General features: G+C 46.0%; 1 protein-coding gene across 2 annotated transcripts in view; it reads left to right on the top strand.

Annotated features, from left to right (window-relative positions):
- Slit3 (slit guidance ligand 3) overlaps window positions 1-16811 on the top strand; it is a 594183-nt gene that overhangs the window by 529943 nt on the left and 47429 nt on the right. For both annotated transcript variants that reach the window (XM_021631471.2, XM_060363864.1), the window contains 3 exons: window positions 4264-4332; window positions 6364-6435; window positions 6995-7066. In XM_021631471.2, coding sequence (XP_021487146.1) covers window positions 4264-4332; window positions 6364-6435; window positions 6995-7066 — 213 coding nt within the window. The remainder of the gene's footprint in view (window positions 1-4263; window positions 4333-6363; window positions 6436-6994; window positions 7067-16811) is intronic.

The raw sequence follows: 16811 nt of genomic DNA, 5'->3' as shown, positions 1-16811 counted from the left end.
CCTTGGCCTATTTTTTTTTCACTGAGGTTTTTGTTTGTTTTCTTTTTGTTTAGGTTTTTGTTCCTGTTGTTGTTTTTAGTTCTTTGTATATTAATCAGCTGTCAGATTTTACTCCCATTCTGTAGGCGGTCTCCTCTATTAACCGGGGTTTTGTTGGGTTTTTGTTGTTGTTGTTGTTGTTGTTGTTGTTGTTGTTCTCATACAGCTTTTTCACTTCATGAGCTTGCATTTGTCAATAGTGAAACCCTACTCCCTGAGTAACTAGAATCAGGAGAAAAACAGCCTTGGCTGTGCCCAGGGCTTGATCCTCCAGCAGCTTCATGGTTTCAGATTTTACATTAAGGTCTTCATCCTTAGAGTTGATCTTTGTGCAGGGTTAGAAAGGAGCCAGCTGTATTCCTCTGCTGTGGTATCCAGTTTCCCTGGTGCCATTTGTTGGGGGGAGGTTATCTTTTATTTGGTGTATTTTTGTTTGTTTGTATATGTGTTTTGTGTTTTTGTTTCAAGTGAAAATCTGCTAGCTGTAGCTGCATGGCTTATATCTCAATTCTCACTGCTCTGCCATTGACCTGAGCATGCCAGAACCATGCTGTTTTTATCACTGTCACTCTGTGCTATAACTTGAAGTCAGATACAGTAATAATCACTATACTATTCTTTTTGCTCAAGTTTGCGATGGCTATCTGGGGTCCTTTAGGTTTCCATATGAGTTTTAATATTTTTTTTTCTGTAAAGAATGATGTTGGCATTTTAATGGGCATTGCATTGAGTGTAAGATTACTTTTGGTAGACCTGCCATTTTAACAAGATTAAGTCTTCTGACCTGACCCATGAGGATGGGAGAGTCCTTCTACCTTCTAGTATCTTTATAAATTTCCTTCTGTGCTTTAATGTTTTCATTGTGCATGTCTTCTGCTTCCCTTGTTAGCTTTGTATTATATATTTGAGACTGTTATGAATAGGATTATTTCCCTGGCTTCTTTTAGATGTCAATTATTTATTTATAGCATTTCTATATAGGAAGGTTGCTGATTTTTGTGTTTAACTTTGTATCCTGCCACTTTACTGAAAGTGTTTATTGGCTCTTGGAATTCTCTGGTGGAGACCTTAGGGTCTCTTATGTATTGAATCATAGATTGTGCAAATAAAGACATTTGACTTCTTCCCTTTCTCTTTATATCTCCTATTTCCTTCTCTTCTCTTATTGCTCTAGGTAAGATTTCAAGCACTGTTTTGAACAGGAAACGCTGACACCTTTGTCTTGTTCCTGATTTTTGTGTGGAACTAGTTTTTCTCCAGTTACCATGAAGTTGGCTTTCCTTCATGGTAGATGTCCTTTGTTGTGTTTCCTCCATTTCTAGCCTCCCAGGGGCTTTATCATGATAAGGTGTTAGGTTTTGACAAAGGCCTTTGTCTGCACCTATTGATTGATCTCACAAATTCTGCCCTTGAGTACATTGTGTGGTGTATTACATTTATTGATTTGCATATGCTGAATGTTCCCTGTTTCTCTGGAGTGAAGCCAACTCCGTTATGGTGAGTGATCATTTTGGCATGTCCTTGAATTCATGTCACAAATATTTTTTTTTAATATTTGTCTTAAGTTCATCAGAGAGATTGATCTACAGTTTTCTTTTTTGTTGTGTCTCTCTGCGGTTTGGGTATCAGGATAATGCTGGTTTTGTGTGTAAGTGTGCATGTGCACTCACGTGGAGGTCAGAGGATAACTTGTAGGAGTTGCTTCTTTCCCTCCACCTAATGCATCTTCTGGGGCTCCAACTCAGGTTATTAGGCTGGGAAGAAAACACAACAACTGAGCCATCTTCCCAGCCAGGTTTGGCTTACTCTTGTTTTTCTAAGCCCTGAGCGATATCATTCAGTTATTTGTTTGAGGTCATTCTTATTTTTAATGTAGGTATTTACAACTGTGAACCTCCCTCTTAGGACTGCTTTCTTTATATCTTCTAGATTTATGTACAATTGAGCTGTATTTACTCAATTCTAAGATTTTTTTTTCCTTCTTGGTTTCATTTCTTCAATGACCCATTCATCACTCTACAGTGTGTTGTTTAATATCCATGAGTCTCTGAATTTTTCTATAGTTTCTATTTTTCTTGACATCTAACTTTATTCCACTGTGGTCAGACAGAATACAAAAGGTTCCTTCAATTGTCCTGTACTTGCTGAGACTTGTTTTATGTCCTAGTATGTTCAATTTTAAAGAAAATTTGATACACGACTAAGAAGAGTATGTATTCTGCAGTGTTTGAGTGGAACATTTTGCAGATGTAGGTTAAATCCACATGATCTGTGATGTCATTTAATTCTGCTTGTTTATTTTTTTTTGTCAGGGTGAACTGTCTCCTGGTGGAAGTGGGTCATTGAAGTCATCCATTGTTAGGATTATCTATAACTTTATATTTAGAAGAAAGATTGCTACATTAAAAAAAAACAACCAATGATCTAACTCTTGATGTACAAACCCCCACAAATATATATACATTATATATATATATATATGTATATATATATACAAATATATATATTCCTGATATATATATCAGGAAAAACCAAGACAACCTGTTTACTATCAATCCAGAGAAGTGGCCCCGGTGAGAGTGACTTAGACAAAATGTCAGACAAAGACTTCAAAGTCGTAATTACAAATACATCCAAAGAAGTGAAAGAGGACATTAGCATAGTCCTGAATGAACCCAAGAGAACACAAACTGCAGCACTAGTGGTTAGCATTGAGGTGATAAAGAGAAAGTAGAGGAGGGACCTGAAAGGACAAAAGGGAAGGAGGGAGTTGAGGAGGAGAGAGATGGGGTTTTTGGATAAAGGTAAATAGAAAAAGAAAAGTGAAGATATTCTGACATTGTAGAACAGTCCTATTTCTCGGGGAACATAATCAGGTCAGATTATGTTCTTGGAGAAAGGGGAAAAGGATAGGGTTGGGTCAAGAGCAAAATGAAGCCAAGGCAAACCTGCTAAAATGCCATTGGATATGAAATAAAGATAGGCTCCATGTAGATGGATAGAAGGCTGCATGGAAAGAGAGGCTATGAGAACTGACTAAACCGATGATTGCTGCACTCCATCTGGACCCTCCTGTGTGCCTTCCCAGCTCCTAAAACCCCATGTCACCCCCTGATCTTCCTCTGCTGTGGATGCTCGGATGCTCCCCTTCTCCCTGCTCAGTCTTCCTGGCATGATCAGATGACAGGTGCCATCCTGGAGGATGCTTCACAGCACAGTCTCAGGAGCTGGTCCTGCCTCTGGAATTTCCCTCAGGGCACCGGTTGTGAATGCTGACTCGGGCCCTGCACAGCATTTGTCAGTGTCCTGTGTGCTGTTTGGAGTCACTGTGGAGGTTCACACGTACACTTTGCTTCCCACCAGGTTTTCAGCTACCCGGATTCTCTACAGATGTGGCTCAAAGCTCCTTTTCCTAAGTCACAATGTCCTCTCCATGAGGCCCCAGAATATAGTCTGATACTGCTTGGTGGGTGTTTCTCAAGTGTGGTTTATTGAGGATCTTGGCATCACAGCAGCCAATATCTGTTTAAAGTGGTGTCTCCCTCCTCCTCTGTGGACTGCCAGCACCAAGCACCCAGCACCAAGGAAACAAGGTTTCTCACAGTGTCCCCTGATAATGCATCTGCCTGGATTGTGGCCTTTTCCCCAGCTGTTAAGTACTCATTTTCTGATGGCTATTTTTCCGCTGTCCCTAATTAATTCCTGGAGGTTCTAGTAGACTGTCCCCAAGCATCACCTTACATCTTGTTTCTCCCTCAATTTGAATTTGAGTTCGTAAGACAGTTCCCTAACCATCCTCCTGGAGCTGAGTAAAAGTTGCATGGAATTGTCAGGCAGACCTGCGTTCAAATTCTAGGTCAGCCACTAGTATTCTGTGTAACCTTGAGCAACGGTTCCACACTGTTGCTGCTACTCAGATTTTGCGATGTGGTGTCAGCGTCAAGTGACTGCTTCATTTATTAATACTAAATAAATTTGCACTGAATACCTGCCTACTCTAAAGACCCCTGCTAGGATATAAGGGTGGGCAGTTTTATCAAGAACCTTGCGGTTGTGAAACATGTCAGTCTAGTGGAGAAAAATATGACCAGTTGTGGGATCATATGCATATGCAATGATGACAAGTGCGAGGGAGGAGCAGATACAAAGAGGTAACGCTTCTCAGAGGATGTGACCAGTGTGTAGTGTCCTTCCCAGTGCTCTAACTCTGAACCTCTCTTTCAGGTACCTGGAAGGAAACCATTTAACAGCGGTGCCCAAAGAGTTGTCCGCCCTCCGACAGCTGACACTTATGTAAGGAGCCTGCCACTGGGCAGGCGTTTATTTCTTGTTCTTGGGGTGGTGTGGGACAGGGATACGAAGGCTAAAAAAGGACAGTGCTGAGGCAGAGGCAGCAGTTCTCAACCTGCATGCCTGCATGGCGCTGAGAGGGGCAGCTAGCTGGGAGGAAACACCAACCAGGCTGATATGGGAGGGTTTGCTCAGGCCTGTGTGAAGAAATAACCAAAGCACATCATCATGGGCTCTGAACTACCTTCCTATTGGCTTAGGGGGAACCTCTGACCTTCCAGGCTCTAGGCTGAATTCCTGAGCCTTCTGGAATTCCAATTCCTTGCAAACCTTGGCCACACTTAGATCTACCAGGAACACAAACAAGCATTTCTTCTTCCTTCTTTGGTTTCCTAGAAAATGTCTCAAGTGATGGTTTAAACCAAGGGCCTTCAATAATAGCTGCTACAAGCTCCAAGCCTTCTAAGAACCAGAAAACTCTTGAATGGGAAGCAGAAAACCTGAGCATGGGCAAGGTTCATGAGCTTGTGTTTCAACAGGGTCAGTGCCTTGCCTTGGTGGGACCCAGAACAGTGAAATTATTCCCTGGGCAAGTGGTAATTGAAAGTTGCCCATGTCTGCTTGAGAGGACCTAAGAGCCAATCCACAGAGACAAGAAAGTTTCTTTCACAACACAAGTCAGAGGCCAACTAACGAAAAGTTCCCGAAAGCCACCATTTAGTCCCTATTCTTGTCCTCCAAAAACCAATGTTTCTATGAACATTTCTCAAACTCAAAGCTATGGACATCTGAAGCCAGATAACCATTGGCTAAGGGAGTTGTAGTGATCATCATGAGACACTCAGCAGTGACCTTAGCCTCTGTTGGATGCCAATAGGACTTCACCCTGTAGTGACAGCCAGAAACATCTGTAGATATTATCAAATGTCATGGCAGAACAGAACTTCCCCCAGTGGAGAAGCACCATTCCCCAGCAATGGAGAACTTCTGCTGTGGGGAATTACCCAGGGAGGAGCTGTTGATGCTGTCTTTTAATACATACAGAATTTAAATCAGACTATACGGGCAGGGAACCCCTGCTTTAAAAGGATTTAGGAGCTCCTTGGGTGACTGTACTATGGAGCTAATCTCATCCCGCGGTTCTGGAAATTTGTCTCTGGAGGAACAGCCAGAGGGTATAGTTGCTAGAGATCTCTCCTACTAACTCTGTTTCCCCTAAGAAATGAGTCAGATGGAATGAATTAATGACAGAGAGAGGACTGGTGATAAGAACTGATCAGAGGGGTCTATTGTGGTGATGCATACCAGTAGGATTTGCTGAAGGAGGTGGAGGCAGAAAGATCACAAGTTCGAGGCTAGCCTGGGCTACACAGTTTTCAGCCAGGTGGTTGTACCACATACCTTTAATCCCAGCAGAGCCAGGCAAATCTCTGAGTTAAAGGCTTGCCTGGTACACAGATTGAGTTGCAGGACAGCAGGAGATACACAGAAAAAAAACCCTGTCTCAGAAAAACAAAACAAAACAAAACAAAACAAAAAAACAAAAACAAAAAAAAAAAACATCAAGGGAAAAAACATACTAGAATAAGGAGAAATTATTTTCTTATGTGTTATGTTTTGCTAGAATGAAATGTATGAATAAGCCTATAATTGAATGATTTGATCATGGAATGAGTAAATAAATGGATGAATGGGTGGGCAATGATAATATGAATGGAAAAATTGACATTTAGATCAATGTATGAGTAGGCAAATGGATGGGTGGTGGGGGACAAGGGCACAAATGAGAAAGCAGGTGGATAAATATGAGAATGGGTAGGCAGATAGGTGGAGAATTGGAGATGAGTACGTATATATCTAGACAGATGGGTGTGGGGATAAATGGACAGACGAGGAGCGCACGGAGAAGTGCAGGAATGAGTACTCGTGCAGCAATGAATGGACTGGTTGACTGATGTCACACTCGTGTGACAGTTGGGCCCCCCGAGGTGGCGCTCACAGTGACGGGTGGCTTTTCTGTTTTACTTTACCTAGTGACCTGAGCAACAACAGCATCGGCGTGCTGACCAATTACACCTTCAGCAACATGTCTCACCTCTCCACGCTGTGAGTATGGGCGGCTTCGTGGCTAAGCTTCCTGGGCATGGCCACTGGAGTCCTGTGGCCCTTCCCTCCTAGAGGCCTTGCTCTAGCTGTCCTAGGCGCTTTGGCTGCCTCAGTAGCAGGCCGATCCTAGTCATCAGGAGATGCAAAACAGAGAGGCAGGGGCCTGGCAGATGGAGGGACTGGAAGCTAATTACCTCTGAAGAAGGCTGTCTTTGGAATGCCTTCTGGGATACACGCACGTTCCTTCCCAGTGGAGAGTTTCCTACACAATTATATTTTGCTCAGACCCATTTATTTCCCATTAGCTCCGCACGTTGTAAGCACACACCATTTGACAGTGGAGGGAGGTGGTCGGAAAGCTGATTAGAGAGCCAGTCTGCTGTGGAGCTTCATGGCGTGGGAGGAGGTCCTCTTCCCTCTGTATTATGGTGCCTTTGTCGACGTATTAAATCAGGGAGATTGGAGGAAACGTTTGTTTTTGACGGGGCCTCAGCGTAGACAGTGCACCCACAGGAGCGGGGGCAGCCAGCCGGCAGGCTCACATGTTCTCTTTCCACAGGATCCTGAGCTACAACCGGCTGAGATGCATCCCTGTCCATGCCTTCAACGGCCTCCGGTCACTCCGAGTGCTGTGAGTCACTGGGCCTGGGGTCAGCTTACATGGTGCTGAATAACAACATTGGTACACAGACGTCTCCCCTTCCGCGCTATCCTTTGTGCGATGCCCATTCGCTGCCCCCCAGCCACCCTTGTTTACTCAGTGGGGTGAAGACAATGAACTTCATGGCATAGTTGGCCATTCCTGAGGTTCAGCACAGGAATGCTGCTCATGAGCCTTTAGCTAACTACTCGCCCCTCAAGTCTGAACTTTGCTGTGTCGCCCCCTCCCTCACCCCACCGTCCTCAGGGAACTAGGCTACATTAATCCGTCCCGGCCATACCTGAGCTCCAACCCACCCCCAACCCCCGCTCGTTTGCAGACAGTATGCTCTGTAGCCTCCACACTCCTATGCCCTCATAGCCCGCCTAGTCCCATCCTACCCCTGATTTGGGGACATCTCCCTTGAGACAGTTGAACTGCACACAAAGGCTCTAGAACCCTCCCGATACCTAAGTGTGACTCCCTCCCCCCCACCCCGTGTGTCTTCTCACGCACAAAAGTCAAATAATGATGGTAATTGCCTCCCCGAATCTTTGGAGGAGTCAATGAGATGCTGGGTCTAAAGCACATTGCACAGCTCTGGCTGCTGCAAATGTGAAATAAATACCCATCTGTTATTCAGGTGCCCATGGGAGCTAGGACAGGGCGACACTATGCTGCTCCAATTCTAGGTCTAATTTGTATACCTTTCTGCCTCACACTGCTTTATTGATAAGGATGTTGTGCCTTGTGCCTCTGCCCTTTGAGGAATCTCCTCATGATGGTAGAGATGTCACCTTGGTCTCAAACCTCTCACCCATTTTTTTTCTGGTCCATCATTATTATAAGAGTAACCCCCACATTTGGAAGGGTGAGGCCTAGGAATGCCTTCTCCTAATCCTTTGTGATAGTACTGCGAGCTTGAGAAGATGATGCCAATTTTAGAGATGGGGAAACTGAGACCTGCTGATGAAGTAACTAGGCAAGTCTGCTCGTCACAAGGTGGTCGAGTCCAGCCTTCTGCCTCCATGCTATCAACAGACAGCACCCAGCAAGCCAGTCCAATTCCAGAGGCTCTGGGCCGATGTGAGTTATTAAGACCCAGAATACACCCGTGTCAGCAACAAGCCCCGCCTCACGTTGTCTGCACTGTTATTAAAAATCAATTTTCTAGGGGCAAAGAAGTGTCTGTGCTGACATTGTGCAATCTGTTATTGTCACTTATTTATTATCCCCTTTCTCCAGGGAGTTTGGGGATGGAAACATCAGCGGAACCATTTCCTTGTTTCCAAATGAATACTCTGATGGAAAGGCTTCAGTCATTCGGCCCAAAGCCAGACCAGCTCTCCCTTCCATTGCCCACTGGCCTCTGTCCATCCCAGCCCCGGGTGTACCATCCATTCAGTCTGATGCTTCTGGGGATGGGTTGGATGCAGGAGACAGGCCTGCCAGTTTTAATGGAATCTCTGTGCTTGGGTTCAACACTTGGAGTCACTCTGATGGGGATAATTCAGAGAATCTGAGAGAAAGAGATAGGGTCTCCCTGTCCATCTGTCTGTTTACTGGAGGTGATGGTGTGGGCATCACAGCCTGCCAGGGGCTTCCCCTTCCTCAGCTCCTTGTGAGCCCTACCACAGTCCCACTGCCATCAAGAGGTCATAGGAATGCATGCCTGCACTCAGCACGAGGGAGCTTGCTTCTGAGTTGAGAGTCAGCAGGCTTTGGCATGATTGTTCTAGAATCAGTGGGTCTCGGGGATAAAACCAGTCTTAGAGCCTCTCGCTCCAACCAAGTACCTCAGTGGGGAGCAACCATTTTCTGCGTAAGGACCAATTCAGGAAAAATAACAACGTTTATGGGCTACATTTTTATGATATTTGTATCCTTTCTTCTAGTAATTGCACATGTAGGAATTTACACTACAGAAAAACCCAAAATGAGGGAAAGGTTCTATAAATCTGGGTCTTTGTTGTGTTGTTATTTTTTAACCTAAATTTTAAATATTACCCACCAGGACCACAATGGGAAAACGTATAAAGAGATTATGGCCCAACTAGTCAATGAAATGAAGTTATTAAAGGAGATAAAGATGAAAACTAGACACAGCGTGGGAAAGGGCTGACTACTTAGCGATTGCGTGGGAAAGGAAACTTAATTATTTCTTGTAAACATTGACACCTCTGAACAGAGACTCAAGGGAACAAGGGAAAGAATGGCTTTCGGCTGCCGCCTAGTATTATCAACTCTGTTACAAGTGGGTCAAGGTTGAGCAGGAATGGAGACTGTTACAGGGTAGCAATTTAAAGAGTTGCGCAAAAGATGGAGGAGGTTGTTTTCTTAGTGTGTGTTGTATTGAGTCCATGTGTGTAAGCACAGATACACATGTGCTGGCACACACATGTGGAGGTCAGAGGACACCTTGGGTGTTGGTTTTCAACTCAAGCCAGATTCTTCTGTTGTTGATGGCTGTGTCCACCAGGCTCGCAGGCCCTTGGGCTTCCAGGGATTTCTTTGTCTCTGCCGCCTGTCTTGCAATAGGACAGCAGGGATGACAGATAGGTGCTACTGCTGGCACTGTGTGGGCTCTGGGTATCTGGACTCAGGTCCCCATACTTTCATGCAAGTGCCTTGCCCAGTGAGCCACCTCCCTGGACCCAGGGAAGTTTGTTTGCAATCAGGAATTGTATTATCTCTAATGACATTTGAACATTTCTCACTTCTGAAGAATTTCACTATTTTGCTGAAAAATTCAAAAAATAATGAGAGTCTCATAAGTGATGCTGTTTGGCACAGAGGAAGACAAGCATGAAGGATTAGCCATAGATAAAACCTAACAAGACCATGGAAATACAATAAGAGACCTGGGCGGCGGGGGGGGGGGGGGAGGGGGTGTCTCTCTGTCTTTCTGTGTGTGTGTGTATCTATCTGTGTGTGTTTGCCTCTATCTACCTGTATATGTGTCTTTTTAATCTCTTTTTCTCTCGCTGTGTATGTGCTGTCTCTTTCTTTCTCTTGTCTCTCTCACTTTATCTGTCTCTGTGTGTATACATGTATCTGTCTGTCTGTCTGTGTCTACCCTTTCTGTCTCTGTGTCTGTCTTTCTTTATCTGTGTGTCTGTGTCTCTTTGTTTGTCTCTGTTTCCTTCTCTGTCTCTCCCATCCCCTCTGTGTATGTGTGTGTGTGTATGTGTGTTCTATTGTCAAGTGAAACTGAGTCCATTTCAGAGAACAAGACAGGAGGGTGAGTCCAAGCACACAACATTGTGCGAGGAAAAAAAAATTATTTTCTCTACTTCCCTTGTGATGTAAAATAGCTAGCAAGAACATTCTTGTGGGCATTCTTGTCCTTCTTCGGGGATCTGTGCACTCGTAGGGATCTTTGCCCCACACAGAGTCACATGCCTTGTGTGTGTGTGTGGTCCTCAAGATCACTCTCCAACCCCACGTAGGGGCACCTGGAATCAGTTAGGACAGGGAGGGCCGCCCCAGTGTGTCCTGGGGGGAGGTAGGGCGGGACTAGGACTATCATTCATCATCCTTCAGATTTTGAGCTTCTCGTCCTCAAAGTAAGCCCACTGTTGATGCCCATGAGGAGCTCGGGACCGCCCGAAGCCCTCCTACAGTGTCCCCATTAAGGGTTCCAGATGCTCTTTGTTTGGTTACCTTCCCAAGAGGGACCTCAGTGCCTCACCAGAGAGCCAGCCCACCTCTGACAGCCTTGGCCATTAGCAAGTGCTGCTGGTGAGCTGAAAGGTGGTGCCAGTGGCTTCAGTGGCCTCCAGACCATGGCACAGGCTTCCTGCTTGAAAACCGAAGCAAAAGTAAACATGAAAATGCGACAAGAAGGAAGTTTTAGAGGTGTTCCTGTCCACACTTGTCCTGTTGGAGACAGAGCCAGAAAAGTTCGGCGACTTGTTCACTTTCCTAATGCCTTCAGCGGACAAGCTGCAGGGACAAACTGAGGGTGGGCACAGACAGTAAGGGCGACACCACTGATGGCCTCTAAAGAGGGGAAACTGTCAAGCTGAGAATCATTGGCCACCCAGGGTGACACCTCAGGAAAGAGCCACAGGCCACAGTGAAGTCTCACGTACCCTGCCCATCTCAAGCCTCTCTGAAAGGCAGCCCTTTCCGGAACATCACCGTTGGTGTTTGTTAAGCCTTAACTAATGCACTGCCCAAAGGGTAAGGGCTTTTGTGTCATTATCATATTCTTCACCCTAGGAGGGACATGCCTCTGTTATCCCCATCTCACTTATGAGTAAACTGAGGTTGAGCAATAAGAAGTGACTTCTCTGACTAATACAGTTGAGACTTGAACACAGGACTACTTGCTTTCCAAGTCAGTCCTTGGCTGCTGTTTCCAAGGCTGAGATGAAGAAGCCACTGTTCTTCCTCATCGGGAGTGAAGACCATTCCAGACAGTGACAATATGGATACCTTAAAATCAAGGGCAAGTATGGAGGCTGGAGAGTTGATTCGGTAGTAAGAGCACTTGCTGCTTTTCCAGAGGACTGGTTGGAGCTCAGTTCCCAGCACCCACATCAAGTAACTTACCACAGCGAGTCACTGCTGCTTCAGAGGATCCAACCCTCTCCTCTGGTCTCTGTGAACACTTACATGCACTCTACATGAAGATTGGAGCATTGCTGGTTGACAGTTGATGTATTTTCATTTTTACCCAGAGAAGCCTCTGATCAGAATTAAAGAGTTGTGACTGGGGACAGAGGGGGAAGCTGGCCAGAGTAGGAGGAACCAGGAGGAGCTGGAAGAAACAAACAAACAAAAAAACCTGATCAAAATATATTGTATGAAAATCATTTTAAATTTAAAAAAAAAAAAGGTGAGGTAGGCCAGAGGGCTTGGGAGCCTCTGCCACTGTTCCCTTTATCTTGCCTTCGGCCCAGGAAGGGAGCCATGGGGTTCACGGCTGCCTTAAAATTGGTGGAAAATATAATTACAGCCTTCTACTTTACATAAGCAATGCCTCGAAATAAATCCAAAAGCAAAGTGGAGGGCATGGCCACACACGGGAGCCTTAAGGGCCTTCTACCCTCTCAACCCTCACAGCTGGCTTGTTCAGTAAACAGTAGTGCAATAGGCCTTTCCTGACCGATGGAGAGGAGAACTATTCAAACTACTGTAGGCATAAAACTAAACTAAACTAAAATAAAATAAAAGGATAGGTCCCTGAAACAACTGAAAAGTTCAGGGCAGGCAGAGGCTCTGGGACTAAGAGCAGACATACCAGTGACGCCATCAGAAGTGCAGCTGCCCTGCCCTTCAGCCGTATGGGGCACACTTTCCCCACTCCTCATTTTGACCTTTGAGCATCCCCGGCACACTGGGAGGTTTCATTCTGGTGGCTTAACAGCCTGCAAAATGAAACCTCCCCTCACATCCGAGTGCAAGAGGAGCCCCAGGGATGTCTGTCTCTCACTGGCCCTAAAGGGAAGGAAGCTCCTGCAGGCGTGTGCTTTACGCAGGAGCTACCCAAACCACGAAGATGCAGGAGGCCAGACGGCTGAAGCTTACGGCACTACAGTGGAAAGGGGTGGTAGAGTAGGCAGTAAGGTACTCCAAGCAATCTCAGAAGGGTGTTTGGTGAGCCCAAATGTCAGTCAAGAGCCTGGGCCAAAGTTCCCGTAGACTTTGGGTGTAATGTTGGGTTTTCAGTCTTGTCTATGATAGCAGTGTGATCTTCCTGGGTGGCCAAACGTTCCTAAGAAGCTTGATGATGACTGGCTTTCTTGGATGGTTGGAGACTCTAGTCCACATGGGAACTCCAGGGACAGTCCCTTCCTTTGCCTCAGAAAATAAAAGGGAGCAAGAGCAACAGGGTAGGGGATGGGAGCAGGTCAGAAGGGACGGGGGGGGGGGGCTGTTCTTTCTACCAGCATGGTAAAGCACAACACTTAAGACATACATAAGACAGTGAGGCAGAAGCAGGTGGCTCTCTGAGTTCAAGGCCAGCCTGGTCTACAAAGCAAGTCCCAGGACAGCCATGGCTCCACAGAGAAACCCTGTCTCAAAATAAGATAGTGAGTTCCCTGAGGTCACACAATCCGCCTCACATTAGTCTTTGTGACACCGATTGTCCAGATCCAGCAAGAACTCAGATAGTTCCTGCCAGCTCTGTGCAAACTGTGAACACCTGGGCCATTGTCTGTAACAAGGGGCAGGGAGTTTCACGCTGCCCGGGTGGGTGATCCCATCATCGGCGGCTGACAGCTCCTGTGTGCGGCTTTAGCGTCCTCTAGCGCAGAGGTTCTCAACCTTCCTAATACAGCAGCCCTGTAACACATTTCCTCAGGTTGTGGCGACCCCCTCCCCAACCATAAAATCGTTTCCATTGCTACTTCAGAACTGTGATTTTGCCACCGTCGTGAACCATAAAGTAAATTATCTGATAGGCAGGATATCTGATAGGTGACCCCTGTGACAGGGTTGTTCAACCCCCAAAGGGGTCACAACCCACAGGTTGAGAACCACTGCACTAGAATGAGGGAGGAGAGGTCCCTAATGCTTTCATAAGGGCATTGGAAAAGCAGACAACTTCAAGCCAAGTTCACTCCCAGGGGAGGAGTAAGGGAGAAGAGAGAGACATGAAAGAGCACCCACATCCGCTTCTCTGTCATTGAGGGTGGTGGCTTGCAAGCTAGAGTCCTTCCTTGGGGGCCAGTCCAGGACCAACAGCCTGCAGCATAGGCAGACTGCATCTCAGTCGTCCTTGTAAATTGTAGCCCGTCGGTCTGCAGGTCTTAAGGAAATTTCAGCAGCACAGCTCATAATAACAAGGAGCATAACTTCTTAGGTCCCTCCGTGTTTTAAAATTAAAGCTTCATGGCCCTGACGAAGAGGAAGCCTCATTCAGAACTGATCTAGCAATGGAACTGGGCACATTTGCCAAACAGCAAAGGACAGTGAAGTCATCTAAGCCTTCACTGTCTTGGGGCCAGTATGATTCATAAGTAACCTCCTGATGCAGGAAAAGAAAATGATGCTGATAGACACATTAGGAAGAGATGAGGTTCAAACTCTCTGGAGAAATTCTTTCCTCCTTGCAGCTGTCCTGGCTGTGTCCAATTAAAGGACAGCTTGCACCTGGCAAATCACCCTGAGAACAGGGCTGGTGTGACCATGACAGTGGAGGCCAGCCCGAGGAAGAAGCATCTAGAGCAGTGGTTCTCAACCTCCCTAATGCTGCAATCCTCTAACACAGTCCCTCATGTTGTGGTGACCCCCAACCATAAAATTATTTTCGTTGCAACTTCATAAGTATAATCTTGCTACTGCTAAGAATTGTAAGTATTTTTGGAGATCGAGGTTTGTCAAAGGGGTCATGACCCACAGGTTGAGAACCCCTGGTCTACAGGCTACTGCAGAGAAAGCATGCCTGCTCAACATGCACGAGGCCCTAGGAATTCTGCAGGAGAAGGGGAAATGAGCCCTTGGCATAAGCAATAAGAGAAACCCCTAGCCCTTTCCCAGTGAACTAAAAACCTCAGGTCCCATCCCAGACCCTGAGAATGGAGATCAGACTAGGAAAGCTGAAGTTGTGTGTCTTTATTAGCATACACTAATCACACACAGCGATGGGCTCCATCGTGACATTTTCAAGCATGGATGTAGCACGTTTTAATCATATTCACACCCCGTTTTCCTCTCTTGTCCTCTTACCCTCACTGATCACCTTCTCCCTCCCCATTGACTAGTCCCCTTTCTGATTTCATGGTACTTTAGTTGATTGCTTGAGTTCAATGAGTTTCCTTGGAGTTACTGACAGAGCATAGATGAGGTTTGTGTTTTGCTTTTGTTTTTTTTTTTAATACTTTAAACTATGTATTTATTTTATGGGTATTGGTGTTTTGCCTGCCTATACGTCTGTGCCCCACACGTGTGAGTTACGGGCAGTTGTGAGCCACCATGTGGGTGTTGGGAGTAAACCTGGTTTCTCTGGAAGAGCAGTCACTGCTCTTAACTGCTGAGCCATCTCTCTAGCCCCTGAAGCTGGGGACTTTTGTGGGCTCTTTTGCAGGAGCGTGAGTGCCTTACCAGTGGCTGTACTACTGTAGGAAATGTTTCTCCCTCCCCCGGGGCCTATAGATCATCAAGCAGAATTAGGGATTTGTGAGCCCTTTCTTCCTAATGACTATTAACTTTATGCAAATCCTCAAGGAGGGGTGGAGTCCCAGGTCCCCTTCCTGCCCATCCAGACAGAGTGTTGATGAGTCTAGTCTAGTGCCAATCTTATGCACAAGATCTTATACTTATCTTAAGTAACCCCAGGTTCTTTGAAATCAAGAGTACATCAGCCCAAGTTAACCGTCCACAGCACATCTCCACTTCCTCCAGTTCTTAAGACTTTTTCCACCCTCTCTTTCACTGTTTTCCCCAAGCCTTAAATAGGGCCGTTTAGATGTCCATTTACAGCTGAGCACTCAATGGCCACTTACCCTCGGCACTTTGGTAGTTACGCCACTGCAGCCACCAATGGCCACTAGAAAAAGAAGCTTCTCTGACCAGATCTGACAGCAAGCACTAAATAAACTATAGGCATAGTTATCTAGAGGGCACTTTAATGGACACATCATGTTCACTTACAAAAAGAAAAAAAAATAAAATAAAAGCAGTAGTAGGTTCCTCCATGACCTCTCCTGCCTCAGGATTTTGGCCAGAAACAATTCCAAAGCAGACCAAGCCTCAATTTCTAAGCAGAGGGTAGTCGGTTACCTCCCATAACTGACTTGCACCAGTGGGCATATGTTGCCTGGCCAGTCGGTCCTCCAGAACACAAGGTCCACAATTATCTCCCAGATGCCCTCATAGTACCATCTGGCAGTATGAGAGCTAACCTCTGTGGGCAGTAGGGGGGCTGTGGGTGGGGCAGGGAGCTTGCAGCTCACTTCCAGCTTGCCTTCTCTCTGCCCTGAGCCAAGAGCATGCCAAGAGCATGTGGCATCTTCAGCAATAAGCTCTTCTCGCCTAGTTCTGATGGGCAGTTAGGCAGGCACACTAGCAGATAGGTAACCTGTGTTGTTTGGGGTCCTTGCGGAAGATAGCCAGTCCGTCACAGCTCTGGGATTTTCCCTTACTAACTTGTGGCTTCTGGGAGCAGCTTTATCCACCCACACATGATAAGTCTTTTCATGCTCTTAAACAGCCCTGGCTGTCCTAGAACTCACTACCTAATCCAGCCTGGCCTCGAACTTGGAGATCTGCCTGCCTCTGCTTCCTAGGTGCTGGGATTCAAGCTGTGTACCACCACTGCCCAGCTCCTTGTGGCTTCTTCATACATTTTGTTCCTGTTGCTCCTCCCACCATCTTCTCCATTCTGTATCCCCGCCCCTTTTCATGCCTGTCATTCACCATTTAACACTTACAAAATACTGGTTCTTTCTGCATAGTCTAACTACATGCACATGTAGCCTCATGTGACAATCTGACTGTTGGTCATTGTCATTTGACAATTAGAAGCTGAGGCTCAAGGGAGAATAAACCATTTTGCCCAAGGCCATACAGCTGGTAAGTGGCAGAGATGGAGGCTGAAAGCAAGCAACCTGGCTCCAGAATAGATGATATTAGCCACAATCAGAATACAAAATAGATAGTATTAGCCACAGTTTATCAGACACAAAACATCATCTCTGAATCCCCAATGGTTCCATTAGGTAGATGAGGCTCTCGGCTTTTCAGGTATGAAAACTGAGGCCCAGAGAAAGCAGCTGATCCCAGC

Source organism: Meriones unguiculatus, chromosome 11 (genome assembly GCF_030254825.1).
Source record: "Meriones unguiculatus strain TT.TT164.6M chromosome 11, Bangor_MerUng_6.1, whole genome shotgun sequence".
Classification (NCBI taxonomy): Eukaryota; Metazoa; Chordata; class Mammalia; order Rodentia; family Muridae; genus Meriones; species Meriones unguiculatus.
The sequence above is the reverse complement of the archived record's forward strand: the minus strand, read 5'-3'. Positions and strand labels throughout refer to the sequence as shown.